The sequence below is a fragment of the Drosophila subpulchrella genome, unplaced genomic scaffold, assembly GCF_014743375.2.
Source record: "Drosophila subpulchrella strain 33 F10 #4 breed RU33 unplaced genomic scaffold, RU_Dsub_v1.1 Primary Assembly Seq354, whole genome shotgun sequence".
Lineage (NCBI taxonomy): Eukaryota > Metazoa > Arthropoda > Insecta > Diptera > Drosophilidae > Drosophila > Drosophila subpulchrella.
The window spans coordinates 7,123,643-7,151,527 of record NW_023665577.1 but is presented as its reverse complement, the minus strand read 5'-3'; the positions used below and the strand labels follow the sequence as shown (position 1 = coordinate 7,151,527).

The window sequence follows — 27,885 nt, the reverse complement described above, 5'->3', positions numbered from 1 at the left end:
GTATTTTTGGCCTCGTCGCTCTTGAACATTTACAGCAATGATCACCCTGTGAACCATTTCGTGAAGAGTCACCCTGTTTACCGCGAGATGTGTTTAATTTTTTAGTTTTTTATGTTTTAAAACATATAAATAAGAATGAACTCATCAAATCTCAATTTAAATGGGCATATGTGGTGAGTATAAGGATTACAGCATTTACATAGGAAATTGCAACATTTTCCTCTTATTATGGTTCAGATTTCACCATGGACTTGGAAAACAACAACAACACGCAGTTAACCGGCAAAAAGCCGGAAAAATTTGCGGGAAAGCGAAAATCTGTAATTACAGCAGAAGACAAGGGTGGTGAAAACAAAAGACTGAAAACGGAGGATCCCACTGTGGAGGCCACGTCGCGTCCGCCACCGCAGAGCCCCAAGAAGCGCCTTCAACTGAATGGAAAGCCCAAGCACAACAAAGATCTTAACTTTACTTATGGCAACTATAAGCATTACTATGGCAAGAGGATACTGGACAAGGACTTCCGGGATATCCGCCTGGACGTGCTTGGCACCCAGCCGGATCTGTTCCGGGGCAAGCAGCTCCTGGACATTGGCTGCAACTCCGGGCACCTGTCAATCCAGATTGCCAAGACCTTCGAGGCCAAAAGCCTAGTGGGGCTGGACATAGATCGTGGCCTGGTCAAGGATGCCCAAAACACCATCAGCCACCTGAAGCGAGAGGCAGGTCCTGGACAGGGCTTTCCCCACAACATGAGATTCATGCATGGCAACTATGTTCTGGAGGACGACGTGCTGCTAGAGATTGAGCGTCCGCAGTTCGATGTAATACTCTGCCTGTCTGTCACCAAGTGGATCCACCTTAATTTCTGTGATTCCGGCCTGAAGCAGGCCTTCCGCCGCATGTACCTGCAGCTGCGCCCGGGCGGCCAGCTCGTCCTGGAGCCTCAGTCATTTGACGGCTACAAGAGGCGCAAGAAGCTATCGGTAAGTAACTATAATGTTTAACAGATTGGCATTAATTGCCAACATTCTGTGTCAATCGTGGAATCTCAATCTTAATTATCTCTGTACCCCATTTTTCAGGAACAAATTAGAGAGAACTACAATTCCATAAAATTCCGACCTGAGCAATTCACCGAATATCTACTTGGCCCAGAAGTAGGCTTTGACAAAATGGAACTCATGGGCACACCAGAGCACTGTGAAGCCGGATTCAAACGACCTATTCAGATCTTTACAAAGAAATAGTACTACAACAAAAAATTGATAACATTCTATCAAGTGGTCATAAAAACTTTAATAAACATACCCACGAGGGTAGGAAAGCTCAAGATGGAATCAGAACTACTTCATACTTTTTACTTTACTGGGTGAACTTGGTATCTTTTCCAAGACGTCAGGAATCCTTTTCACCAGATCATCGTAGCTTAATTGGAAGTCACTGTCTGCCCAAAGGAGTTTTAGTTCGTCCATAACCAGACCAAGTCGTATCCCCTTAAGACCGTGCTCAGCCAACGCATTTCCTCTAATTGGAAAATTAGGCTTGACCCACGACTTGAGCTGATTGTAGAGTTCCTGTTTGTCGGAGTATTTAAGCAACTGTTCCACGTAATCCCGTTGAATGTACTTCTGCAAGCACAGTTTTTGGTAGTCGCGCAGGGTGGTGTAATCTGTGCCAACCTGAAAGTCGGAGTTTAAACGATGAATAATTAGAGTTTCAGTATGTGGGTCTTATAACCTTCTCCCGCTCCTGAGTGATAAACCTGGCCAGGTCCCTTTCGTAGGCGGATAGCTTCAGGCGTTTGTGCATCGCCATGGCATCTTCCGCAGAGTGCAGCATCCCCGTCATGTACAAAATGGGATAATGCGGTTTCTCGAAGTGCTCTAGAGCAGCGCAAAGTCGCTCGAACTCCTCCAAGTTGGGCTCGACAGGCAGACCAATGTGCTCGAATAGGTTGCAACGATGCATCTCCAGCAGCAAGGCGGGTCCGTAATTCCCCACCACTATCTTTTGCAGCTCTGTCCAGATCCGCTCTCCGCTTATCCTTGCAAGGCCCCCTGCATTCTCCTTAATGGCAGCCAGAGTGGCCTCATCGTGGTTATTTTCTTCATTCGCTATGCGTCCGTAGAATCGGAAATAGCGTAGAATGCGAAGAAAGTCCTCCTTGATCCGGACATCCGCATCGCCCACAAAGACCACGCGACGCTCCTGGAGATCGTCGTAGCCATAGAAGTAGTCGTATACGGTGCCATCGAAGCCCAAGAACATGGAGTTGATGGTCAGATCACGGCGGTTAGCGTCCAGCTGCCAGTCGGTGGTATACATCACCTCCGCGTGGCGTCCATCGGTGCGGATGTCGATGCGCAGTGTGGTGACCTCGAAGTTCTCCTTGTCATTGATCCGGGGAGTGATGGTGCCGTGCTTTTCGCCGTTCGCGTTGATCATCCGCACCTCCTCCTTCTCGAACATCTCCTTCATCTGCTCCGGAGTGGCAGTGGTGGCCAGGTCGATGTCCTTCGGAGGAATGCTCATCAGGATGTCGCGCACAGCACCGCCAGCGATCCGCAGCTCATAGTCGTACTTATCGAAGAGACCCACAAGCTCCTTCAGCTCGGGGGTGAATATGCTTTGGAACTCGGGCGTTTGAACCTTTTTGAAAGCCGGATTCGTGCGCATCCTGGGCGGTTTCCCCAGCTGGGCGATCAATTCCGGAGAGGGCTCTCGTGGTGACATATGTACGGCCATGGTCTTCATCCAGCGACTTCTCTGTCTGAGGTTTAGCGCAAGGGATGCTAACGCACGTGTGGACAGCTTGGCGAGGCAGCGAGGGCCATTCATGGAGGAATTGGGCAGGCTCCGAATACCTATTCTTTTCCTAATCGCCTTTCCTTGGTGTTTGACTTACAAACAGTGAAAAAGCCGGGCGAGATCAAATGCTTTGTGAGGCAAGTTTCGTGACCAGATGTAATCTATACCCTGTAGTGGAAGGGTATACTGAGTATACATATGTATCACTAACAGAATTGTTGGCCTACATATGTATGTATTTTTTTTGGGTATAGTAAACACGTGCTAGGATAATAATAAGGTAAAAGTTAAAGTTTGCTCACTTTACGGAAAAACAATTTGTAATGATGGCGCTATTAGTGTGAAAGGTAGCTGATAACAATCAAAGAAATTTTAAATATGTATATTATATATTGTCTAAGCCATATTGTACTCAAGGTGCCAAACAATGATCCAATTATTTGATGTTTTTAATAAAAGGGACTTTCTGTCCGTTGGAGGTGGGAGGCTAACTTGATTGTAGGGTAATCTCCAGTCGAGTACCCCAATATCTGGTCATTTTTTATGCCGATACGGTCATACTAACGGAAACCTGTTACTTTGTTTACCCACTTTGCGATCCAACAAATTTGAACCAATGCCCCCGCGGTTGCCGTTCGGTCAAGTCAGAAACTTATTGCTGCCAGGACAGATAGCTCGAAGGATGAGTTCCCAGCCAAGTGTATACGTGACACGTCCAGATGTGGACGACAGTGGTCTGGAGTTGCTGCGCAAGAGGTTTGTTCTTAATGTTGCCGGCTAATTAGCTTACGGACTAATTTAATATCCATAACATTTCTCAGTTGCCAGGTGAGCACTTGGCATGAGACTTTCCCCGTCCCCCGTGCAGAGCTGATCCGCGAGGTGGCCGGAAAAGACGCCCTTTACTGCGCCCTAACGGACAAGGTCGACAAGGAAGTCCTGGATGCTGCGGGCCCCCAGCTTAAGTGTGTGGCCACAATATCCGTAGGCTACGACCACATCGACGTGGAGGAGTGCAGGAAACGTGGCATTCGCGTGGGCTTCACCCCGGACGTACTCACAGATGCCACGGCGGAACTGACGCTCGCCCTCCTCCTCGCCACCAACAGGCGACTGTTCGAGGCCAACAAACAGGTGTACAACGGTGGCTGGAAGTCGTGGGCCCCCATGTGGATGTGCGGTCAGGGACTGAAGGGCTCCCGAGTGGGCCTGCTCGGCTTTGGACGCATCGGCCAAGAGATAGCGGCTCGCATTGTGCCCTTCAAGCCGGCGGAGATAACCTACACAACCCGCTCGCCACGACCCCAGGAGGCAGCAGCAGTGAATGCCCGTCACGTCGACTTTGACGAGATGCTTCGCAGCTCAGACTTTATCGTAGTCTGCTGCGCCCTAACCCCGCAGACCAAGGAGATCTTCAATGCCGCGGCCTTCCAGAAGATGAAGTCCAACTGCATTCTTATCAACACTGCGCGTGGTGGGGTTGTAGACCAGAAGGCCTTGTACGAGGCACTGAAGTCCAAAAGAATTCAGGCCGCTGGTCTGGATGTCACAACGCCGGAGCCATTGCCACTGGACGACCCGCTCCTCGAGCTGGACAATGTGGTTATTCTTCCTCATATTGGCAGTGCTGACATCGAAACACGCAAGGAAATGTCCCGAATCACGGCCAGAAATATCCTTGCTGCTCTCGCAGGCGAGAAAATGGAAGCCGAAGTAACAGCCTAAATCACGTAATATTGGCATTCTCAGAATGATTTTACGTGTATCAAACATTTATGAGCTATTTCTTAAATTTAAGTTGAAGATCTCGACTTAAAAAATAAATATGTATTCCCTTGATTCAATTGACACATCATTCATATGAAAATATATACTTCGCTTATTTCGTGCAGAGTTATACTTTAATTTAAAAGTTGTATAGCCGATAAACTTTTTAAAGGTATCAACCAAATTTGAACGCAGTCTTATTCAGTAGTATTTAAACATATATGCCAGCCCATTGTTTAATATTTTTTTAATAACATTTAAAACTGAAAAAATTTGGAAATCGATTTTTCTATTTTTCTACTGATTGAAACTGCAAAAAAAATTTTGTTGATATCATTTATAGTTTAAGAAAAAATTCGGCTTTGAAGGTTGATTATACCTCTGCTCAAAATAACTCTAATTTACTTAATCTGAAACCGACCTGTTGGAAATCCGGAAACCTCCGGAATAAAGGATTGAAAACGAAGACTATAAGCACAAACTGTAGTATGAACGTGATTAGCCCGGATATGGATACCCGCGCTGTAAAGTTGTTGTTTGTTAGGTGTTCAGTTTAAATTTCTAGCTAAATAGAGCTTTTTCCATATTTGATACATCCTAACAGCTGTTAGGTAAACACTTGCCAGTTCCCCGCAATAAGCTGATCGGCCAGATTTCAGACAAAGACTTTCTGTTTGTACCGCATTTGACAAGGTTCATAAGGAAATTATAAATGCTGCAAGCGCCCAGTTTAAGTGCGTGGCCACCTACTAGGTGGGATATGAATACATTGAAGTGGAAGAGCGCGAAAAAGTACCTTTGAGTGGGATTCACTTTAAATTCACAGAAAACGTTGAGCCTTTTTAAGCTGTAAATAGGTAAATATTCGTCGGTTGTAGAACTGGGGGCCCATGTTGATGTGCGGTCAATGGGTCTTTAGTTTGTATTGGTCAGGATAAAGCTCCAGAAATATTTCCGTTTAAGCCAGTGGCCTACACGACCAGTGATCTGCTGCACCCTAAACACTTAGAACAAGCTGATTTTCAATGGTCTAGCCTTCTAGAAGCACACTGAGGCGGCGTGAGTTGACGTGACCACTACAGTGCCCCTGCCTCTGCCCCGCCTTCTTCTAAAATGGATGAACGTGGTCACTCTCCCGCACATCGACAACGCCGATATTGAAGCCCACAAGAAAATGGCTCGGATTTTAGCTCATAACATTCCCGTACGGGTGAAAAATGGTAGCTTAAGAGAAAGTGTAAATATAATCTTTGTCTTATTGAGTAAATTGGAGATGTCTATGGGCAAACAAAACAGTTAAGCTGTAGCTAGTCCTCGCCAGGCGGCAGAGGCTGGTTCAGATCGCTGGCGATGGGCGGGGGAACAGGCAGTGGCACCAGAGACGTCAGCACGGGCACTGTGGATATAACGCCGATTTCCGATGGATCCTGCACCTCCTTTTTGATGTGGTCGGCGCTGATGTAACCGCCACTTTCGTCCTGAGAAGGAAGAAAAAAATTAATAAAATCAAAGATTTTTTGATTCAATATAGTTAAGCCTTTTAAGTTAACCAAGGCTGGTGTGTAGAGCTAATGCAAATTTCATAGTTACCGTGACAAACACATCCACTGACTTCCCGGAGATGATGTCCAAAACCTGCTGGGTAATGCCGCTGCCATTCATCGGCTCGTCCTGCATACTCTCCGCGTATTCCGACAAAGCTGGCCTCAAATCAGGGCACTGCTGCAGTGCGTCCACCAGCTGGGCGGGAGGCAGGTGCAGCAGAATCGGCATGGACTGCGGCTTGAGGCGTTGCACGGTCTTTAAAAAGCCCTCCCAGATCACCTTCTGCCGCCAAACTTGCTTCATGATAAGACGCTGCAGCAAGTTCATTACAAAGTTGGCTAGGCGCGGATAAAGAGTCAAACTCTGTATGGTTGTGCGCATCATCAGAGTAGGCAGTGGAACAACCTCCACCAGCTGCTGTAGCACAGCCATTAGCACCTCCTGGGTGTATAAATCTCTCTCAGCCAGGCACAGCGATGTAGCCTTGACAATGGCCTTAAGGTCGCAGACATTGGTGTCAATGGTGTGCAAGGCCACCAGAATATCAGTGGGAGACAGAGCCATCGTCTGATGAGCAAATTCGGCACCAATGCCAAGCAAACGATTGAAAACCTCCTTCACCACAGCGGGGTTAAGTTTTATCAGCTTAGGAAGAACGGAGATCAGCTCGGAGCGGGACAAGCCACTTAGTACGGGTATCATCACACGAACATCCTTGACCTTGTTCTGGTAGAGATCCCTAACCCGTCGGACCAGATCCTCATGCGGCGATGGCACTCGCTCCGTCAGTATGTAGATGATGCGGATCACCAAGGTCTCCATGCCCTTCGGGCAGTCCTCAATCAGCTGCAGTATTGTAGGATTTTCTACACCCAGCTTCTTGATAGGATTATCTAGGCTACGCAAAATTGTGCGCTTCAGTTCGGCGGAGGTAGACACGAAAACTTGACAAATCTGTTCCACATAAACTATTGGGTACAAATAAAGGTTAAATCGATAACTTAATACACCCTGCAGTGGTATAAGGAAACTTACCTTCCGGCTTATAGGGTAGCAGGGTAAAGGCTAAACCAAGGCACACCTTTGCCGTGTCTTCCCGCCAGGCGGACTCTGCTGTTGGTCGACCGAAGTCTTGCGAAAAAACAGCGGCTGGTGGAGTCTCCTGCTCTACGAACTTAAGCCACTCCGTAGCAAATTCATCTATCCGCGCCGGAAGGATTTTGTGCACATGATAGAGACTGACAAGGTGGGCCAGTGCACGATCCCGAAGGTCAGTTCGCTCGTGCACGGAAAAGTTAAGCAGCGCTCGCACGAATCTATTCTTTCGAGGAGGTCTAAGAACCGCAAGATCCTTGATTAGCTCCAGACCGTGCTGGGAAAACTCGTCGTCCAATGAAAGCTGAACCAAATGTCCTATTGAAACTTCGGGAAGAATGGGTGCCTCCAGATAAACGCGACGGATCAGTATAATCTTATCCTTGTGATCGCAACGCTCTCCGATGCCAAATATGAGCTTGTTTAGTAACTCGTTATATGCGTGATCTGGTCGATTCTCTGTCTTAACGTAAGTGTGCCTTGTGAATCCTTGCAACAGAGAGTACTCCTCAAAGAGCCAGGAGAAGGCTAAATCAATGCGCTGTTTCACATCCTCAAGAATGAACTCCATGATGCCGTAACGTACGTTATCCGGGAAGGTGGCTGCAATAACGGTAACCAGCTTCCGGCGCCTAGATGACACCCCTCCCTTGATGCACTGCCGCTCCGAGTTAAGGATGCGACGCACTGCTTCTGTTAGGAACTTTTCCTTAAGATTGCGTGGCAGAGGCTTAGTGATCTCCTGCAGCTTCAGTGTCTTGGCGCGCTCCTTCATCTTTTCGATCACAGTCTGCTCGCCCTTGGCTCGCTCCATTGTCTCGCGCAGCTTTTTGGTGGCCTCCTCCTTGCGTTGCAATTCTTCTTCACTCAGTTTTTGAACAGCTTCATCGTCTACGTCCATAGCAGTAGATGCTGACTCATTTGCTTGCACTTTTTTAACCCTCATTGGTGGCTCCCGACTAAAGGTTGCGGCGCCTGGGCCAAGGCGCTTCTCTGAAAGCTGCTCGCCAAACATTCTGGAGATGTTGCTCACCTGCTGCTGTAAGGACATTTCACGAATGGGCGTGTACTCCTCAAGAAACTTCTGTGGCACCTCAGCGGGCAGGCTTGGCAGGAACTCCACTACCAGACCAACCACCGTTTCGGGATTGCGCAGATGCTCGGCCAGAAACTTCTCGTTCACTCGTGTGGACTTTTGCTTCTGCCTCTCCAACTCCTCGGTGTCTAGCTCCATCTCCCTATGCTGCTGCTCTTGCTTTTCACTGGCCAAACGTGCTCTTTTTGCGAGACTTTGTGCGGCGTTTTCAAGGATGCGCTTCTGTCGCCGAGCCATCTCCTGTTTGTCCATCTTAGGAATAAGCTTCTGGATCTCATTAGTCGAGGATCCCAGGTCAACCAGCATGCCTCGAATGGAGCCCGAAAACTCGAAGGCTCCGCGATTCTTCAGCAAAGTTTGCAGCTGCATCTTCAAACTCTTGCGCACGGAGCTCACCTGCGAATCAGTGAGGGTGGGCGGCAGATTGGCATTCAGCTGCTTAAAAGCATCTACTACGGCACCCATGAATACGGGCCGCATTTTGGCAACCGTGCAGAGGCTGCTTGTACAGGCAATTAAGTTTACCGATGAAATATGCGTGGTACCGTGGAACTGGAGCAATATGTCAAATATATTGTGGCCTTCCTCCTGCAACTTTTGGCGGCGGAAGAGCTTACAGTGGTCCGGGACATCGCCCAGCGAGAAGTCTCCATCCCTTTTGAGGCTGTCTTCGTCAGCAAAGCTCTGCAGCACAACAACGCCCTCGAGGAACTTGATCGCGTTTGTGCGTATGCCATCGTTTTCGTTGTCTATCATGTCCAGAATCTGGGCCTTGATCAGGCTGAGGATGTTCCATGCCTGCTCGGCGCTGTCACCAGGTTCCATGAGGTTGCACAAGTACTGCAACCCATTTTTGTAGATGCTGCCGCAGGCCTGGATGACTCGCTTGATCACCTGGGCAGAGTTATCCCTTAGCAGCATAGACACGATGTTAATAACATGAGGCAGTAGCTCAACCTTCACTTTGCTGGAAATGAGATATATGCGATGGACCAAAGACTTTCCTTATTTTATGCATTGGTACCTACCACAGTTGCTCCACGAAGGCGACCACCTGCCTCCGCACCTCCATGTTCGGGTCGTGGGCCAAAGACAGCACTGGCTCCAGGAACTCCTCGGCCAGCTCTGTGCAGGATCCAAGGACAATCTCCTGCACCTTGACCAGGAGTTCACATTTGGTCGAAGCCGGTGCGATTACCAGTTCATTGCACCACTCGACTACCTGAATGGAGAAATAGAAGATACAAGCAGTCAACTTTGGCGGCTTGGCGCAGGGGGAAGCTGTTTCTACCTTAGTCCTTGCCGTCGCCGTCTTCTCATCTAGAAAGAGATTGGCCGTTTCTGAGACAAACTGGCTGCGTCCAATTATGCTATCCATGATCCGTCAGTTGTTGCAGAATTTACAGAATTTTCAAGAGCTGCCGGCACAGATGGCAAGCGGTTATCGGTACCATTGACGAACTATCGAAAAAGACTTGTGGTGATGGTAATTCTACGCTTTCGCGCTAGGTCTAGCTATTTTGTTTGATTGTTAAATATGCTAGTTGGCTTGCAAGTAATTTGGATATAAACTGTTGAATGCCATGACTTTTTAAATTTAATCCAGTCCTTAGGTTAAAATCAAGTCAGTGCTATAAGGCCGTAAATTAATATTTAATGATATTTTAAACGTTTGTGACTAGTAGTCAAATCGAAACTAAGCAAAGATATGATTGAATTATTAGAAAACTAATAGTCTGTTCAGAAAGAATCCGTTTATGTATTCGCCAGGCTATAACGAAAAGAATAACAATTTTAATCTTTCAGAGTGTTTTTCGGCGGAAAGATGGTCACAGGCGTATGCGTTCGTTCAGCTCACGCAGGACCTTATTAAAAATAAATAGATAAACAATTAATTAAGAAATCGAAGAAATCATGTCCAAAAAAATTTACTAGTAATTGGAATACCCAATATGTTTGCTAACTCAAATCTAGCGTTTTTCCAGCTACTTTTAGCTTTCCGCATGACTATCGATACCAGGCGGCACTGCTGCGCTGGCCCAGCGATGTGAGGGGGTGACTATCGATAAGTCAGAGGCATCGATTTGCTCACATTTCTTGGGTCTTTTAGCGTGAAAAAAACGCCTAAATAAACGAATCGGCAGCGTGTCAGGCCAGAAAGTGCAACCAACGGATCGCCGTTCGCGCCGCAGTCGAGGATTGGAGCCGTCGAAGGCGCCGAAAAAACGTCGCAGCAGTCGCCAGCAGTCGCAACGGAGTGTTTACTGGGCGAGGGGTGCAGAGGAGGAGGTGGTGCCTGTGTATGTGTATGTGTGCGCCAGTGAGTGGGCAGAGGCAGCGACAGAGGAGCATCAGCGGATGTAGCTCGTTGCCCGGACCCCGCAGTGGACACCACGAAAAGTGAGCGTAAACGTAGGCAGGCCAACTTGCAGGCACAAAGAAAATAAACACTGGAAACCGAAGACGAGGCCTTCTGGGACAGGAACAGAACTGCTCAACAGCCGCAGACGCGTCGGTGACCGCACCCTAATGTCAAATAGCCAAGCGAATGCCGGCAACAGCGGTAGCGCGACATCGGATGAACCGACCCAGCACCACCCCCCCTTGGCGGCCGCCCCTGCAAATGCATCCTGCCCAGCCGCGACGCCGGCGTCGCAGTCGACGCAGCAGCCCCCGCACATAGTTGGTGCCTCAACAGCTGATGCTGGCAGCGGCGTCGCGGTCGGCGTCGGCGTCTCTGTTGTCGTCGGCAGCGAGGGCGTCAATCTGGACTCGTCGCCGCGCGAGTCCGGGGACGATTCCGAGGACGAGAGCGAGATCCTGGAGGAGTCGCCCTGCGGACGTTGGCTGAAGAGGCGCGAAGAGGTTGACCAACGTGATGTGCCCGGAATCGACTGCGTCCATCTGGCCATGGACACCGAGGAGGGCGTGGAGGTCGTGTGGAATGAGGTGCAATATGCCAGTCTCCAGGAGCTGAAGTCGCAGGAGGAGAAGATGCGACAGGTGTTCGATAATCTGCTGCAGCTGGACCACCAGAACATCGTCAAGTTCCACCGTTACTGGACGGACACGCAGCAGGCCGAGCGACCTCGAGTGGTCTTCATCACCGAGTACATGTCGAGTGGGTCGCTGAAACAGTTCCTCAAGCGCACGAAGCGCAACGCCAAGCGGTTACCGCTGGAGTCGTGGCGTCGATGGTGCACCCAGATCCTGTCCGCGCTCAGTTATTTGCATTCCTGCTCGCCGCCCATCATCCACGGCAACTTAACCTGTGATAGCATCTTCATCCAGCACAACGGCCTGGTCAAGATCGGCTCGGTGGTACCGGATGCGGTCCACTACAGCGTTCGGAGGGGACGGGAGCGGGAAAGGGAACGCGAACGGGGGGCCCACTACTTTCAGGCGCCCGAGTACGGAGCCGCCGACCAGTTGACCGCAGCCCTCGACATCTACGCCTTCGGGATGTGTGCCTTGGAGATGGCCGCCCTGGAGATCCAGCCCAGCAATAGCGAGTCGACTGCCATCAACGAGGAGACCATCCAGCGCACAATCTTCAGCCTGGAGAACGATCTGCAGCGCGACCTGATACGAAAGTGTCTCAATCCGCAGCCGCAGGACCGGCCAAGCGCCAATGATCTGCTTTTCCACCCACTGCTCTTCGAGGTGAGTAAACAGGCAAACCAATCATAATGTTCTCAATTGATGTCCCGCATGACAATTGCTTTGTTAAGTAGACCTTGTAATCTAATTCATGGATCCATCTTGCGGAATTTAAATTCAGCTTTAAGTGGTTTTCTTAGTCAAGTTTCTTTTTGTTTTCCTAAATACATACATTAATTAAAAAACGTCGAACTATCTGAAAATGTGTAGACTTTACCCAACATTTTACCGCCCATAACTTATACTTGCAAAGGTCTTTACACAATCATTAGCCCCATCTTCAAAATAAGAATATTGTATTTGTATATTAACATGCAGGTCACACAAAAAAAGTCTTAAAAGATTAATATTTTAACGGTCAGGCCACAAGTGGATCCAAAAAGTTAACAAAGGGAACTGGATTTATAACTGACTCCTTTTCAACTTTTAACAACTTTTTCCCCACCAGTACAATCAAAAAACAGGCCTTTTAAAAATTTATCATTAATTTAAAGAAAATATTCTTAACAAGCTAAACAAATCAATGCTTATATTAAAAAAAAGACAAGTGCACAGAAAACCAGACTACATCAAACGTTTCAATTTTTTAATACTACTCGCACTCACAGGTTCTTTTTGTACTATAAATTCTTTTAATACAAATATTACCGTAATCGATAATTCATCAAATGAGCTTAAACTTTAATAATAAATGGAAAACATGTATGGCACTGATGTACATATGTATGTATCTTTGGAGATTTTAAAAATTAAAACTAGAAAGCTACTAAAAAAAGCTATTAAAAATTGTTTTTAAAATAATGAAACCTATGTATAAGTACCTATACTTCCTCCCGTTAAAGAAATATTAACATACTCGTCAATTAGAAAAATGTTTTGATAGATAAGATATGATCGCGTGTTCAATTACATCTTGATCGTCGCCCTTGGAATTTAATACCAAAGTATACAATGATATTTTTTTTCAAATACACCTGACTAAATGTAATCCCCTGAGCAAATGAAGTAGGTAATAATATCATTTGTTGCTCCCGTAGGTGCACTCCCTCAAACTGCTGACTGCCCATTGTCTGGTCTTCTCGCCCGCCAACCGCACCATGTTCTCGGAAACCGCCTTCGACGGCCTGATGCAGCGCTATTACCAGCCGGACGTGGTTATGGCACAGCTCCGGCTGGCTGGTGGGCAGGAACGGCAGTACCGACTGGCAGACGTTACGGGGGCCGACAAACTGGAAAAGTTCGTCGAGGACGTAAAGTACGGTGTGTACCCGCTAATTACGTACAGCGGCAAGAAGCCGCCCAATTTCCGCTCTCGGGCCGCCTCGCCCGAGCGGGCTGACTCCGTGAAATCGGCCACGCCAGAGCCGGTGGACACGGAGTCGCGGCGCATCGTTAACATGATGTGCAGCGTAAAGATCAAGGAGGATAGCAATGACATAACCATGACAATACTGCTGCGCATGGACGACAAAATGAACCGCCAACTGACATGCCAGGTGAACGAGAACGATACGGCGGCGGATCTCACCAGCGAACTGGTGCGCTTGGGCTTCGTCCACCTAGACGACCAGGACAAGATCCAGGTGCTGCTGGAGGAGACGCTGAAAGCGGGCGTTATGAGCGACGGTGCCGGGGCAGAGAGCTCCGGAGTGGGGGTAACAACCACGGCGACCATGGCAGCCTTGGAGCAGCTGGAGCGCAACTGGTCGATATCCTCCGACGCAGACCAGCAGGGCACTGCCGTGATGTATGTGCCGCAGGGGCAGCAGCACACCGATGTGGACGTCGATGTGGAACAGTCGGGCACGACGAGCAATTGAAAGTATCAGCTTAGTATTCAGGGCAGGCCGACGCGTATTGTTTTTATTATATTGGGAAATTACACATTACGATTTTATTACTACTATTATTGGTTATTTTTATATATATACCTATATATATGTATATGTATGTATGTATTTGAAATAATATTTATGTATGTATGTACCATAAACGATGTTGAACCAGGCTTCCAAGCTAAAGAATTCGATGAAATAGGACACACACCGCACACGGGTGGGTCGACTGGCATGAACACGATGAAAACGAAAAATCTTAGGAACAGACTATTATCTGAAGTCATTTAACGGCAATTGGGGTCCTAGAAACTTTAAATATAAAATTAATTGTGTGTTTCGATAATATAGAAAGCCCGAAAACGTAGCCAGAAGAAGTAGAAGATATTTTACGGTAAAAACTGGCCTAAAATAAATTGTTAGGCATACAGTTAAGTTGGCGAAATTAAGCACTATTATTTTGACCATACTCTCCGGACCCATTTCATAATTGAAGTATCGATCCACCTTTAAAACCCTTTTAAAAACACGCAGCTAACGAGCTTACAAAAATCAAGCATTCGCTTAGCATAACTCTGGAACGAGCACGAATGGAATTCGCGGCTTCCAAGGCTAGACAAAAGTTTCGAATATGGAAATCCAGACCCTCAGATTTTGAATATAAAAACATCTGGGCGCCAATACACATAATTTTTTCTAGGACTTTATCAAATTTGATAAATTAGCCATGCCGTGACGAGAACAAAACCTAAAACTGCAGTGGAATGTATTTAAATGTATTACAAATATAAACAAATACGCAAGGCCACGAAAAATAATAAATAAATTATTTAACTAAAAACTATATAAACACAAGCAGAGCATGCAACAGAAATAATACACAACAGACATAGCTACACTATTATTAAATAAATAAAGATGGCAACCAGCTGATTAATTATAAAGTCTTTTTCCTTTATTTTTTCTAGTCATAATGGTTAGATTTATTGTGTTCAGGTGTGCTTATTTTGTTGATAACGTGTGATTCCGATTCCTCTACCTTTAATCATACAAAAATTACAAATGAAGTAGGGCAGATTTTTCGATATCCCAAAGTCAGTTTCTCAATATCATGTTAGGTGGTAAAGTACTTCTAGCATTCGGTTGGAAAAAGACTCAGTGATTGTAACTAATATTCCAAAACAAGTTACATATTTTATTTTGATTTTAAAAAATTAATAATGAATATCTATTTTAGCTTCATCATTGAGTAATACCACTTTCTTGGGTAGGATCCCTTCGCATTTCATCAACGTTTATTTTACGGAAAGTAGGCTTAAGCACACGCTTGGGCAGTAGCCTCTTTGGGCTCCGGAGTGGCCAACTTAATGCGCTTGCACTGTCTCTCCTCCTGCTCTTCATTGCTGCATCCTTTTGCTGGATCGGCGTCCGCAGACTCCTTTTCGGGCTGCTCCTTATCATCACCCAACGCTGGCACCACTCGAATCGGTTGCTCCTGCTCGTAGAGATCCAACAGCTTGTTGCCTTCATACAGGACGAACGGCAGGGTGGCTCGCTGGTAGTAGTCTGTCATGAGCTCCAGGTTGTTAATCACAGTATCCAGCATATGTGACTTTTCGCACCAGATGCCCGGGGCATCGTTCCGAACCGGATTTATGTGCACATGGAGGTGATAGAAGGATGGCTGGTAGTGGAAGTACATGCGTAGCTGGTTGGGATTAATGCCGTAGCGCTTGGAGATTGCGTCCTTCGACGACTGGCGCAGGTTTCGCAACAGATCAAGGTGGCTTCCGTTCAAATCCCGCAGCGATTTGATGTCATGCTTGTGAACAATGCCCAGCAGGTACAGGCTTTCAATGTTGCGACCGTCCCACTTGAGGTCGGGCAGCAGTATAAAGCCAGTCTCCGGATCCTTGTCTTCAAACACGATACGTTCCGTCTCTTGCTTGTGCTCGAGTATGTTATAGACCCACTCAAGGGAAAACTGGCTTGAGGTGAGATATGGAAGCGTTATCCTTTGGTAGAGATCAGGGGTCTCCCGAATGAGGTACTTCTGGCATACGGAATATTTTTCGATGTGCTTCTCGGTGGCGGGATAAATGACAGTGCACTTAACACCTGTGATGTGGAAGATTCCTTTAAATATTTCACTTTAATAGTATGGATTGTTAGTTTAATACTTGCCGCATAGATCTCGGCTGGGCACAACCTGATAGCTGCCGTATATATTATTGACAAACTCAGTGTCAACTTTCAGATCCGCGCTAAAATAACTAGGTTTCTTTGGAGACTCCGACTCCTCTGATGGCAACTCCGTGGCCACTTCGCTTTCCCGGTAAGCTGCAGGATATGATGTTTATAATACTTAGATTACTATTATTATTTACTAGTTTGCTTTTTTTTTTTACCATTTTTCTCGAGAACAACAATGGCATCGTCAGCTGGGTCATCAAATGTACCGAGGAGGGATATACTTTTCCTCACGGTGTTGTTGGTCAATATCCGTTTTAGCCGGAACTTGGACAAGTCGTACGACGGCGACTTTACCTCTGAGCTTTCAACTGGTTCAGTCATTTTTATAATTATTTAATTAATGTAAAGTTGGAAATTATATTCTTGCAAGAAAAAACAGCGATATGTTGAGGCTTTATTTGTACGAACATATAGGTTCCTATCGTTTTTCGATAACAGGAGTTATTTGTATCGAATCTTCTTAATGGAGACTCAAACCAAGGAGGAGAACTTTGGTGAATCGGTAATTCCGGGTTATCTTTCAAATTATTCGTAAATTTTTAACAATTCAAAGAACCGGAAGACGTGGAAAATATTTTCTACCTCACCACCCCCCACTTTCATCATAAAATTTGATAAGGTCAACAGATCGTTGTTAAATCCTCATTTATTGTGTAGAAGCCATTCAATTACTATTAATGAACTTTAGAATATGTATTGTATCTGTATAAACGACTGCATCGCAACACCAAGTGCTCGCCAAACATGTTCAGAACATTCATTATCATTTTGAGCTTAACACTAACACACATTTTGCCCTTACACCTAATGCCGATGTACACAAACGCATGGATATTAAAATGGTTCGCCGAGTGCAGCGCTAACTACACAACAACGCCTTTGGAGGGCTTGGCCCCCAGTATGTCCGACAGCTTTTGCTGATAGGAAGCCAAGAGGTTGGCGTCTGTTATGCCACAGGACTTGCAGGACAGTTGCAGGGCATTGAGCAACTGCATCTCTGAAAACTGAGTGCCACGTTCCAGCAGCGCATTGAGTATTTCCTGTGGGTAAACGAGCAGATATGTAGAACGAAAATTGCCTAAATAAATAACAATCTTGCTTACATCTGGCTCCATGCAAAGCAATTCGTAGAAGTGTTTGGCTTGATCCAAAGCCACTTCCCTGGAGGCAGTTATGTTACTCAGCGTCTGCTGCAGGGCGATCGAGTTCCTGCACATGCGTTGGACTGTTATTTGATCGATGTGCTCCAGATAGTTGGATGCCTGAATAAGAATGCGCGACGCCAAGTGCGCCAGACCCTCAAAAATATACTAAAGGAAATAACAAGGTGTTAGACTTGGTAATATTGGGGAGATAATATTATCTTACCCTGGTCTTCCTTGGATGTAAAGTAGCACTAAACGCCTCATCCATCTCGGACAGTCGTTTAGTCAGCACTTGCACCTGACGATCAGGCTCCAGGATGTCATCCTTGGAGCCCACATAGCTGTTGGTCCTGACACTCGACTTCGAGCGTAGGTAGTGGAAGCATTGAACGCGCACCTCCAGGTGCAGCACCAGCAGACAGGTGTTCGCCAGCTCATCGAACTCCAAAGCCAGGTTGGTCATCACCTTGATCGTGCCATCCTTTACGGCGATGTCGGCGCTGCACTCAGCAGATACAGCATTCAGTCCGTTTACCAAAGGCCGGCGCAAATCGTTGGCAAACTCAGAGACGCGGCACGAGAACCACTCCATGCTCTCCTGCAGTATGGCCAGCTCCTTAAGCACACTGATTTCGACCAGAATCTCCTGCTGGGTGATACCGCCCTCACCTAAATTACTGGTCAGCATCTCAGCCTCCCGAATGTTGCGCTGCTGCACCTGCAACGGACTTTCCTCCTCCGACGGCTCGAAGCTTCCACGATGAAGCTTTCGGTTATGACGCGATTTCTGACTGGAGGTCTTCAGGTCTGTCCAATTGGGGAGCGTTCTAAACGTTAAAAATACAATATTTATAATTCTTTTAAAGAAGTATTTACTCTGGCAATTTAAAACTTACTTTAAAAATCTGCTTATATCTTCATCTTTTAGCCATGCCACACTGTAAATCCTTTTGTCCTCCGAATCTGGCTGCACGATTCCGCGGTAGGCCGCCTGGCAGATCTCTCGATACGCCTTCAGCAGAGCACACACCATCTTAAGAAGGTCTTCAGAGTAGCACGGCAGGTCTTGAATAAGGTTCTTAGTCTCCATCAGTCTCCGCTCGACCATCACAGTAGACTGCAACAAAGGCCTACTCAGGTTGAGAGCCTTTATTTCTTCAGGACTTATAATTGTGCGCCACGCATCTTGATTCTTCGACAGTGACTCGATCGTCAGCTGCAGGTTGCGGTTGTGGCCCTTGGATAGGAATGTGTCCTTAATATAGTTGTCTAAAAAGTCATGTAGACTACAGGGTTGCCTGAAAGTGCGAGAAAGTGTGAACATTTTGTAACCAGCCACTAGGACTTTTTTCTCACCCTGGCTTGCACTTCATAAAGTTTTCTATCTCCTTGATATATCCCATTAGAGGTAGATAGACTTTGGTTATGATATTTTGATCGGGCGTACAGATCAGTATCTTCTCGCGCTGCTTCTTCTCGTGAGGGAAGAGGCCGCTGGTGGAGCCCTTGCCACTTCCGCCGAGTTGGGCGCCCATATTATCGTCCACGGAGGCATCCGAGGCATTACGACGATGCTCCTTGAAGGAGTCGCTATTGCTGCTGCTTCCAACATGCGAGGACTTGTCGAACTTGAACATTGAGCGCTTGGTGCTGGTTAGAAGGAGCATTGTCATTAGTAATTAGGGGACCTGGTAACTATCCGCCTACCTTGGCACCTTGCGCCTTAGGAAATAGGAATTTATGTTGCTGGTGGGCTCTGCAAAACCCGTCTGGGCACTTTCATCCGAGGCAGCATTTTGTATATCCAAGTAGTCGGTGAGCAGCAGTTGCAACTTAAAATGATGTACCCAGTTATTTGAGAAAGTCATTAGAGGGATTAAATTCGATACTAACCACTGACTGGGCCTGGGCCCAAAAGTCCGTCAGATCGTAGGGCTGGGGTCCAACCACCGAGTACTTCTGGCCCACCGACAAATAGTTCTTTAGCAGTAAGGTGTGCGTCTTGGCGATGGCCTTAAACTGCTTGAAAATGATCTCCAGGAGTGTGAGGAGGGGATTGGCCTCAGCCGTTGCTCCACTCAAAGATAGTTGATGCGTCGTGTGCCGCACCACATTGAGCAACTCCGTTTGAATTTGGACGCGCAGCGTCTCCAGGGAGTCGGGCACCTTGTGCAGCATTCCAAACGACTCCACAATGATGGCAACAAAGTAGCTCATGCTCAGCTCCGGGTAAATGAGATCTGCGTCTTCAATAACCTCGGTCTTGTCCAAATCGAAGCTCTGGGCCATTTCGGCCAGTGCTTTGCGCACGCGAGCATTGGCCTCAATCCGATCCGTGGAGCGGCGAGCACCTATTCCCCGAGTGAAACTGGAATTTAACCGACTGGAGTTGCTGCGCTGGAACGAGGAGAGGGCCTCGTTGGCCGAATTGGTGTACACCTGCGTGGCCAGTTCCTCGTGCAGGCGTTGATATAGCTGTTGGCGACGGGTCTGCAGGTCAGTTCGCAGATCGGACAAGCCCTCGACGGCCTGCAAGGGTCCATTTAAAGTGGCCAGCGCATCGGTCAAGGCCTTGCTGGCATGCAGGTACTGGCGCTTGGCGGTGTAACCCACCACCCGCTGAGGCACTTTGCGCAGCTCCTGGCTGAAAGGGCGTTGAGAATTTAAGGCGGCTCTTATGATCCAGAATGGCAAAGGCACTTACATTTGCTCCAGCATCTCCAGCACGTACTTGTGCTGCACTGCATCCATCCACATCTTCCTGAGCTCATCGCGCCTGCACTGGAGCAGACGCTTGCAGACTCCAAGGTTCTCCTTGACGGCATGGATACGCTCCCGGCTGGCAGTCACCTCCGAGGACACCTGGCTGAACAGGGGCAGCACTTGGGTAAGCTGCTGGTCGTGGCGCGATACCAGCTCGTTTAGTCGCAGATCCGAGCGCTTGAACTCCTGCTCGATCTTCTGCTTCTCCTTCTGGCGCTCCTCGGTTGTCTCGCTAAATCCCAGAGACTTGATGACGTTGACCAGGAAGCCACATCCTGCGGACTGCAAAGGGAAACCAGCCACCAGGCATTACTCATTTTTAATCTAAGAAAAGTAATATCGCTAAACAAAAAGAGGGCGTGCGGCAGCAAAAACAACCAGATGGTGTCGTCATCACTTTGGAACCGCTCGCAGGCGGCGGCCCGAGAACCTATTAGTAGGCAAGCAACAACAAAACACAAAACACACGGTTTCCAGGTGGGTTTATTGATTGAGCAGGCTATGCTGCGACTGGAACAACATTTTCAGCGACGGCTTGAAGTAATTTACCTCATCCTTGCCGTACTTCACTCCCCTCGGAGGCTTCGTGGGCGGGGGGGCGTCCATGTAGACGCTGTTGAAGGTGAAGAAGTGCTTGGCTGGTTGATGGGCGACAGGGCGGAGGCGGGGCACAGGTTAGCTCAGTATCAACATTATAGTACAGCAATTGCTTAAAATTTGTTGTTAAAATTATTTTGCACTTAAGCACCAGAGGACCGTCCGCGGAGTGTTGAAAATACCAGAAACTACAGACCATCAAACTATCGATAAGATTAGAGATGGACTCCTACGTAGGGATGGGTGTGCTCACCTATCGCCGGATAGATATTTTCCCGCGCAAATTTAAATTTATAAGTTTCAGATTATGGAAAATTATTGGAAATAATAGTTGGTCCACACAAACGGACTTGCGGACTAGCTAGATAAAACCAATTATTTTAAAAATGTGATTAGTCCCCAAAAACCTTTCTTTTCGATAGCTTGACATGCCAGTGGGCTTACTAGTGAATAATTTCAAAAACAGATCAAAGCTCTTAAGCGGATTTTTCATTTTAACTTTATTGTGTAACGGTGTAGTTGCATCTACTTATCTGAGTGCCTTGGTCGACTTAATTGTCTTCACTAAATTCCAAGCTAAAGCCAATGCGATAAAACAATTTTAATACTCGCTTCAAAAAACGCATGACGGCTACACTACAATAAAATATTCTTTGGTTTTCAAATTGCTTTTGGTTTTGATTGTTTACACATACATATATGTAATCCGTGTGCATTTGTTTGTTATAAATATTCAAGATAAGCATCTTCTGTAGTGGTGCTTTCAACTTACACTAGTCAAACTTTGTATATGATTTCTTTACTAAAATAGCAACATTTGAGACTGCTCACAAAAATAATACAAATTCGCAAGAAGATGAGTAGAGTTTGGAGTACAATTTGGGAGTTTTCGCATTTTTTTTACGTGTTAAGGTACAGTTTACTATTCGGAGGTATTGCATAGATTGCTTGTTTGAAGTTCATGTTTAGCAGTTGAGTTCAAGTTTCCTCGAGTGGAAGATTTAGATATGACTGCTTTGCCTTTGTTTTAGTTTCACAGGTGGGATCCTTGGGGTATATGTTTATGTAATTCTAAACCTAAATACACAGTTTAAATATAGTTTTTAGTAGCTCTCCTTCCATTCGGATGGTCATTGTGTTTCTGTGTTTGTTGCTCTTTGGCTTGTTGAAAAGTTGAAGCGATTGCTAATTAAAATTTGGCTCAAATACCGCTTATTCGATTGAGTAAGCGGTTACATTTGGGATGATTGTTTGGCTCTGGGTTCACACAAATACGTTTTTGCTCAGACTAAAGGTATTTCACTAGTTTAAGTAATTTAAATACGCGATTATGCTTAATCTACCATCGCTGGAGGAGTACTTCTGTAGCTGAAGCCGAGGGCGTGGTGTGGTCGGGTTTAGTGGATTACTCCTTCTTGGGCAACTCACTATTCATGATGCTGAGCCGGCGGATGTTGGGCTTGTCGTAGTCCTCCATCGAGATGCCGCGCGACAGGCGCCTTGAACCGTTGGCGCCCTCGAAGGATCCGGAGCTGGCGGTGGAGAAGGCGCGTCCGCGGTCCACTCCTGGCATCACCACCGACGTGAGCAATCCCTGCCCCTTGCAGAACAGCAGTATGGACTGGGCCACCTTGCCGGGCTGCAAAATAAAGGGATTTATAACCACTTTAATATCTGCTACTTGAAGAATAATGGAAACGCTGATGTTTTATTTATTGATTTTACATATCCTTTTTTTTAACCACATAGAATAACTTTAGTTTAATAAAAAATCAAAGATTTCAATAAATTCAATTTAATCTCAAAAAGTCAAAATCCTTTATTTAACTGAAACCAAACATTCTTTCTATCTTTCATATCAAAATCTAATGAGTAGTGAAAATATCTGTCTTACCAGCTTAGTATACACTTGCTGAGGCTATAATGATTTAGTCAGAAGACGGTACTACTCTAACCTAAATGTCCAATGAGCTTTTACGCATTTAAGGTATAACAAAAGAAAAATCTTCAAAGTTTATCAATCATACGCACCGTTGTCTTTGATCAAATATAATATTTTAATATACATATATAGATTCTGTTAAATTTGAAAAAAGTTTTCCAACAACAATTTTTCGGGATTTTCGTACACTTTTTTATTCATATCAACCGAGGAAATCGATTTTAATTTTTTTTTTAAATCGAACTGGAATACATGTTGAATGTAAGAATCATTTTAAGAAAACTTTAAGATCACAATAAACAAATTTAGTTTTCTAATACATTTTTTGCATAGTCTGATCTACCTTGTGAAGGGGTGAGAATACGAATTGAAGTAGTCAAATTGTTGATTTAAGCTTTAAGTTGTCTTAAGCTTTAAGAAATAAAATTTAAATTTTATAAAATCCGAATTTATAAGGTTTCTTCGTTTTCTGTAATAAACGGGTGATTTTAGTTTCATGAGAATGTGCTGCAAGAATATATAAATCTAGGCATGAAGTTATATTACAATTGCTAGTGCTCAAACCCCTTTGGTTAGCTCATAGATTTGAATCTTGAGTTAGCTTTATGATATATATATATGTCTGTAAATTTATAATATCTTAATGCAATATAGACAGCACTTACTGCATCGGCGAGAACATCGCCAGCCCTCTCGATCTTCAGTATAGTGACCCTTTCCTTCTCCACATCGCGATGCAACTTCTCCACCATCGAGGCATAGGGACTCAGCATGCCCGTAATTAAAATGACATCCACTTTGCAACCTTTGAGCGTGAGGTCCTTGCGACTTTGAATACGGATACGGAGTCAATTCGAAACGAAACCTCCAGTTATTGGTTGCAAACTTACTTCATAAATGCTTTGACATAGAGACCGACGTTCTTGCTGTTTAGGGATCGGTGCAGACGCTTCTGGTACTCGGTCACAATCTTCTCCTTGTCCGGATTCTCGCCCATGATTTGCTGTAAGGTTCGGTGGTACACCGGTTTTTGTGGGCAGTGTTAGAAAGCAGAACATTGGCATGAGACATAAAATTCTATACCTCAAAGTGAACTACGACTCTTAGCTATTAACTACGGAAAGTACAGTCGTGCAAAAATTACAAAAGCAGAGACAACAACATTGCAAATGAGGGATGGGGCGAGTTATGAATAAATATTTGTATTTCCAATTTTGGTTGCACAGTTCTTTCTTAGGCCAATTTCTTGTCGGATGGATGGAGGGGAAAACTATGTACATACCCAGTTCTAGAAGAAAATAACGAGAAATTCATCGAATAAATAAACAGTTAAACATGCCTCAAAACAGGGGACCTAAAACTATGAGGGGTTCGAATTTTAGCGAGCACTGCAGCACCGATTTAGCGAGGTTTGCGAATGGTTTGGCTTAGGAAGAGACTTAGTTAAGTGACGTTTGATCTGTTTACCTCCAAAACCTGAAAGCGCAGACGAACAGAGTTCGATTCGGCGGTGGGTAGTTGGGTTTAAACATAAAATAGAACAGAAGGTAAAGTGAGTACAACACTGAGATCAAACCAACGACAACACGCACTCCACGTCAAGGCCAATGGCCCATCAAAGCTCGGCGGGGATGGGGACTCATCCCTCCTCATCTGCTTGCCACTACTTACATGTCCGAATTTGTGGTACATCAGGAAGCTCTCAGCCGACTGGGCCACCTCGTCGCTTTTCCAGCTTATAAACTGCAATGACACAGGGAAGGCGGATTAACTACTGTGGTGCGTAACTTTAAGTTATGTTGGTATATGCTGTAAATATAATCTATGTTATGTTACAGATGCAAAATCTATTTTGAAATTAAGCCCAACAAATAACAAGGCGTTGGAAAAATAACCGCTTAAAATATAAAATATACAGAGCTTACTTTCATTGAACAAATAGGCAATCTAGTAGTGTTCTTTTAAATATGAAGATCTAAACATCTTGCTAATTTAATTTTTGGTATACAAGTTTAATGTCCTTTGCAGTTTTATTTGACAAAATATTTAGGGTAGATACATTTTTAAATCGGACCATTTTCACATCGTTTTTGTATTTAACTCTTTAGAGATGGCATTAAAGATACATACTCGTATATTCAACTATTTAAAGATACGTTTAAAAAGATATAGAATATTTTAAAGAATCACGTAGGGATTGGTATATTTTAATGTCGGAACACTTGAACAATTATCCTTTGAAACCTTTTCTTCCCCCTATTTGAATTTGCTGTTCGGGGCATTAGAAGCGTGAAGCTGCGATACCTTGGCCAAAAGCCAATTAAGTCGACCACCACTCACCTTGTTCTTGAAGGACTGCAGCACGCTGGCGGCGCTGCCCGTGGCGTTGATCAGGATGAGGCCCAGGGCCCGGCTGGGGTGGGCCAGTCCGAAGCGGGCCAGGACGTTGGCTCCGGCGCCCTCGCCCAGGCCAATCACGTACTTGACGTGCAGGTAGTCCAGCACGGTCACCAGGTCCTCGCCCAGGGCCTGCAGCGAGGGGAACGGGAAGCTGTCGGACAGGGGGGCGTTGTCCGCGTGTCCCGGCACGTCCACATGGATGAAGCAGGAGCGCTCCTTGATCTCCGTCATGCAGGGGCTGCTCACGAACTCCTGGAAGGAGTTGTCTGGGGCGGGATGGCTCAATTAGTCACCTCGCCACGGCTGGCAATTAGTGCTCCGCCCGGGAGCCGCCTACTTACGGTTGCAGCCCAGGTCGTGGACCGTGATGAATACGGCCCGCTTCTCCTGCTGCGACAGGTCGCCCTAAATCACAAGGACGAGGACAGAGGATAAGGGGGGGCTCTCGAAAGGGTCAGGACCCACTCACCTGCACTACCACAGTCAGATCCCCGCACTTCTCCGTGCTGATATTGTATTTCTGCAACAAAACGTAATCAAAATATAAATTGAAGTGTGTGCCCGGAATGCGGCTTATTTGTTAGCCCAGAACTTGAAAACTGAAAAACTTTGGCAAGGGCAAAGTAAACGGCCAAATCATGTTCACGTTGCCATAAACACAAACTCAAGCGTGAGAGATGACGGGCATGAAATGACCAAAAAATGTGAAATGTTTTCCTCTGCATTTGACTTTGTGAGCGCTTGCTTTTGGCAGGTCCTTGATGCCCTCCCGGCCACGTGTCCATGGCCCTCGGATGCTGACTGCTGACTCGCCTTGTGAATTTGAATTTGAATTTCTCGCCACGGCATGTTAAAAATTTGTGTGTGCACTAATATATCTATTCGTAGAACGGAATTCGCAATGGAAATTTTGAGGACTTGCCTGCGCGACGAGCATCCTTAAACCCGCCAAACTGTTGAATGTTTGTGTTATGTGTTTTCCTACCAAAAGGCAGCTTACTTTCGACGCTCACAGCATTGAAAACTCCCTGGGGATTGTTTGAGCAAATTTCGAAATTGAATTTTGTGTGCGATTGGCTAAATTCGTTATGATCCAGGAAGTTAGAAGTGGCTGGGTTACACAATAACTTTCTAAATCATTTTATAATCCCTAGAGGCAATAATACTGTGCAAAGGCTTAAAGCTTATTAAAAATATGCTGTAGATAAAAATAATTTATTTCTTTATTTTTTTGTATAGCCTTGGGTTAAGTTTCCCCGAGGAATTTAAATTATTTCTTGATGTATAAAATATTTAAATGAAGTATCTACTATTTTATTAAAATGCGTTTAAATTCCAAAGGAATGTATAATATTTAATGAGCAAATAATCTACTTCTTTGAATTTGATTTTCATTAAGATTGTGTCCCATATTTTGTTCATGACTCAAGGCAGCTCGGTATCGATTGAGGTAATTCAAGCTCTGGGCAATCCCGGCCCATTGTGCGTTATGTCAGGAGAAGTGTATTGTGTTGTCCTATCAGTTTCAGGCAGTTCCTCCTTCGACTAAGCCCATATCGAAATTTATTAAAGCGTAAAGCAAATAAGCCGGGCAAGCTCCTCAAATTGAGGCCGGGGCTTCGGCAGCCTCCGATATCCTTTGTCAGCCATCCTGGGTATCCTGGGTGTCCTGGGCACCCCACCCCACAGAGGCAGCCCTCGAACAACACACCCACATGCTCCCAGGCCATCGAACACTTATTGAAATTGAGCGAAACTATACAAGTGTCAAAAGACCAGCAGGGCCAAGAACCTCTTCTGGCCAAGAATTTGCCTAAGCCCTCTAATGTCTATTCGGCTAAACCGAGGGGGTTTTGTGTAAGCCAGTAAATAGATAAACAAACGGAATGGAATGGGTATTATGTAAATGCATTCGTTGAGTGCCCGCCGCAGCTTTTGTTCGCCTTCGTTTTGAGGAAGACGAACGACGAGCCACGGCCGGAATTACCTGCGGGCATGCCAATAAAAAGTTTTGCATTCAAATGAAGAGCATAAATAAATCAGACAAATTGGCTATTTATGTAACTGCGTTCTGTTCTGTGTTCGCCAGCTGCTGGAGCCAATTCCCCGGCCCAAGGCCACCTGGCCGCACAAAGCGAGGACGCCAGGAGGCAGGATGCAGGATCAGCCAGATGCAATTGCACTTGCAAATCCATCGACGAGCAGCGATTATGGCAAAATGGCTGGGGAGGATTGGCAGCCGTGCTTGGAAAAGGGCAGACCGGAATAATGAACGGAAAAACAACAAACCAGCGAACGGCGATGCTTGCCATCACAAATCAATTGGCATTAATTGAGTGTGAGTGGGTCGGATGGGTGGGGTTGGAGGGGGGTAGGTTGGTTTGGACTGGGTGGGAACTTGTATCTGCCAAGGACAAGAGCACACAGTGGGGAAAAACACTAACATTTGCACTACTAAGATAAAAACCTATAGAACCAGATGATTGGATGTACCTATAAATTATTAGGTTTTTAGGTTGTCAATAGGTTGTCTTTCCCTTTGTTGTATATATTGATATATATATTGATATTATACATATATATACATATAAGATATATTGTGTTATAACGTGTATCCCATTGTTGTTCCATTCAAAATAGGTTATAAGTGAATAATCAGAGTTTTAAAATTGAATATCTGTATTCCATTGCATCGCCACAAAACCAAAAGATGTAATATCAAATGACTACAAAGTTTTTGACTGTGTGATGTGTCCGCCAATAAATACATCTAAAGTGTTATCTCGGGGGCGTGGGAGATTCATTTACTGCCGGAGTATACCCCAAGAATGACTGCTATAAAGTGTTGACAATTGATGGCGAAGGAAGAGGGATTGTGCGTCAAGACCTAGGAAATTGTTGGGAAAAACTGTCGTGGGGCCAAGTGCGTCCATTCAGCAACCTTTTGTGCACCTGTCCTCCCATCGGAATGATCAA

General features: G+C 45.8%; 7 protein-coding genes across 18 annotated transcripts in view; 3 read left to right on the top strand and 4 right to left on the bottom strand.

Moving 5' to 3' along the window:
• Positions 1–44: 44 nt before the first annotated feature.
• Positions 45–1,346, top strand: LOC119560740 (probable RNA methyltransferase CG1239). The gene is made up of 3 exons (XM_037874354.1): positions 45–173; positions 238–986; positions 1,086–1,346. Exons 1-3 carry the CDS (start codon positions 161–163, stop codon positions 1,248–1,250), a joined length of 927 nt encoding a protein of 308 aa, XP_037730282.1. The 5' UTR covers positions 45–160; the 3' UTR covers positions 1,251–1,346.
• Positions 1,270–2,841, bottom strand: LOC119560739 (CCA tRNA nucleotidyltransferase 1, mitochondrial). Its single transcript, XM_037874353.1, has 2 exons — positions 1,741–2,841; positions 1,270–1,682 (listed from the first exon to the last, which is right to left on the bottom strand). The coding sequence occupies exons 1-2, from the start codon at positions 2,839–2,841 to the stop codon at positions 1,347–1,349; spliced, it is 1,437 nt and encodes a 478-aa protein (XP_037730281.1). The 3' UTR covers positions 1,270–1,346.
• Positions 2,842–3,368: 527 nt separating this feature from the next.
• LOC119560048 (glyoxylate reductase/hydroxypyruvate reductase) lies at positions 3,369–4,670 on the top strand. Its single transcript, XM_037873354.1, has 2 exons — positions 3,369–3,567; positions 3,633–4,670. The coding sequence occupies exons 1-2, from the start codon at positions 3,428–3,430 to the stop codon at positions 4,534–4,536; spliced, it is 1,044 nt and encodes a 347-aa protein (XP_037729282.1). The 5' UTR covers positions 3,369–3,427; the 3' UTR covers positions 4,537–4,670.
• Positions 4,671–5,803: 1,133 nt separating this feature from the next.
• On the bottom strand, positions 5,804–9,794 carry LOC119560594 (symplekin). The gene is made up of 5 exons (XM_037874119.1): positions 9,606–9,794; positions 9,343–9,536; positions 7,159–9,281; positions 6,169–7,091; positions 5,804–6,056 (listed from the first exon to the last, which is right to left on the bottom strand). Exons 1-5 carry the CDS (start codon positions 9,690–9,692, stop codon positions 5,886–5,888), a joined length of 3,498 nt encoding a protein of 1,165 aa, XP_037730047.1. The 5' UTR covers positions 9,693–9,794; the 3' UTR covers positions 5,804–5,885.
• Positions 9,795–10,363: 569 nt separating this feature from the next.
• LOC119560049 (nuclear receptor-binding protein homolog) lies at positions 10,364–14,737 on the top strand. The gene is made up of 2 exons (XM_037873355.1): positions 10,364–11,977; positions 13,012–14,737. The coding sequence occupies exons 1-2, from the start codon at positions 10,844–10,846 to the stop codon at positions 13,792–13,794; spliced, it is 1,917 nt and encodes a 638-aa protein (XP_037729283.1). The 5' UTR covers positions 10,364–10,843; the 3' UTR covers positions 13,795–14,737.
• Positions 14,738–14,763: 26 nt separating this feature from the next.
• Positions 14,764–16,475, bottom strand: LOC119560051 (m7GpppX diphosphatase). Its single transcript, XM_037873356.1, has 3 exons — positions 16,218–16,475; positions 15,994–16,149; positions 14,764–15,927 (listed from the first exon to the last, which is right to left on the bottom strand). The coding sequence occupies exons 1-3, from the start codon at positions 16,381–16,383 to the stop codon at positions 15,125–15,127; spliced, it is 1,125 nt and encodes a 374-aa protein (XP_037729284.1). The 5' UTR covers positions 16,384–16,475; the 3' UTR covers positions 14,764–15,124.
• Positions 16,476–16,730: 255 nt separating this feature from the next.
• Positions 16,731–27,885, bottom strand: part of LOC119559890 (exocyst complex component 4) — a 29,461-nt gene continuing 18,306 nt past the window's right edge. For 4 of the 12 annotated variants that reach the window (XM_037873029.1, XM_037873028.1, XM_037873033.1 and 1 more), the window contains 17 exons: positions 25,379–25,429; positions 25,251–25,314; positions 24,850–25,175; positions 24,181–24,252; positions 23,977–23,985; positions 23,400–23,512; positions 23,175–23,337; positions 21,996–22,206; positions 20,520–20,608; positions 19,912–20,252; positions 19,101–19,851; positions 18,915–19,039; positions 18,564–18,857; positions 18,104–18,505; positions 17,431–18,034; positions 17,166–17,372; positions 16,731–17,102 (listed from right to left, as the gene is read on the bottom strand). In XM_037873029.1, the coding sequence (XP_037728957.1) occupies positions 16,926–17,102; positions 17,166–17,372; positions 17,431–18,034; positions 18,104–18,505; positions 18,564–18,857; positions 18,915–19,039; positions 19,101–19,851; positions 19,912–20,252; positions 20,520–20,608; positions 21,996–22,206; positions 23,175–23,337; positions 23,400–23,512; positions 23,977–23,985; positions 24,181–24,252; positions 24,850–25,175; positions 25,251–25,314; positions 25,379–25,429 (3,999 nt within the window). In that variant the 3' untranslated portion in view covers positions 16,731–16,925. Of the gene's footprint in view, positions 17,103–17,165; positions 17,373–17,430; positions 18,035–18,103; positions 18,506–18,563; positions 18,858–18,914; positions 19,040–19,100; positions 19,852–19,911; positions 20,253–20,519; positions 20,609–21,043; positions 22,207–23,174; positions 23,338–23,399; positions 23,513–23,764; positions 23,798–23,976; positions 23,986–24,180; positions 24,253–24,849; positions 25,176–25,250; positions 25,315–25,378; positions 25,430–27,885 lie in introns of those variants that run through there. The other 8 variants (XM_037873036.1, XM_037873034.1, XM_037873039.1 and 5 more) reach the window with 6 other exon arrangements.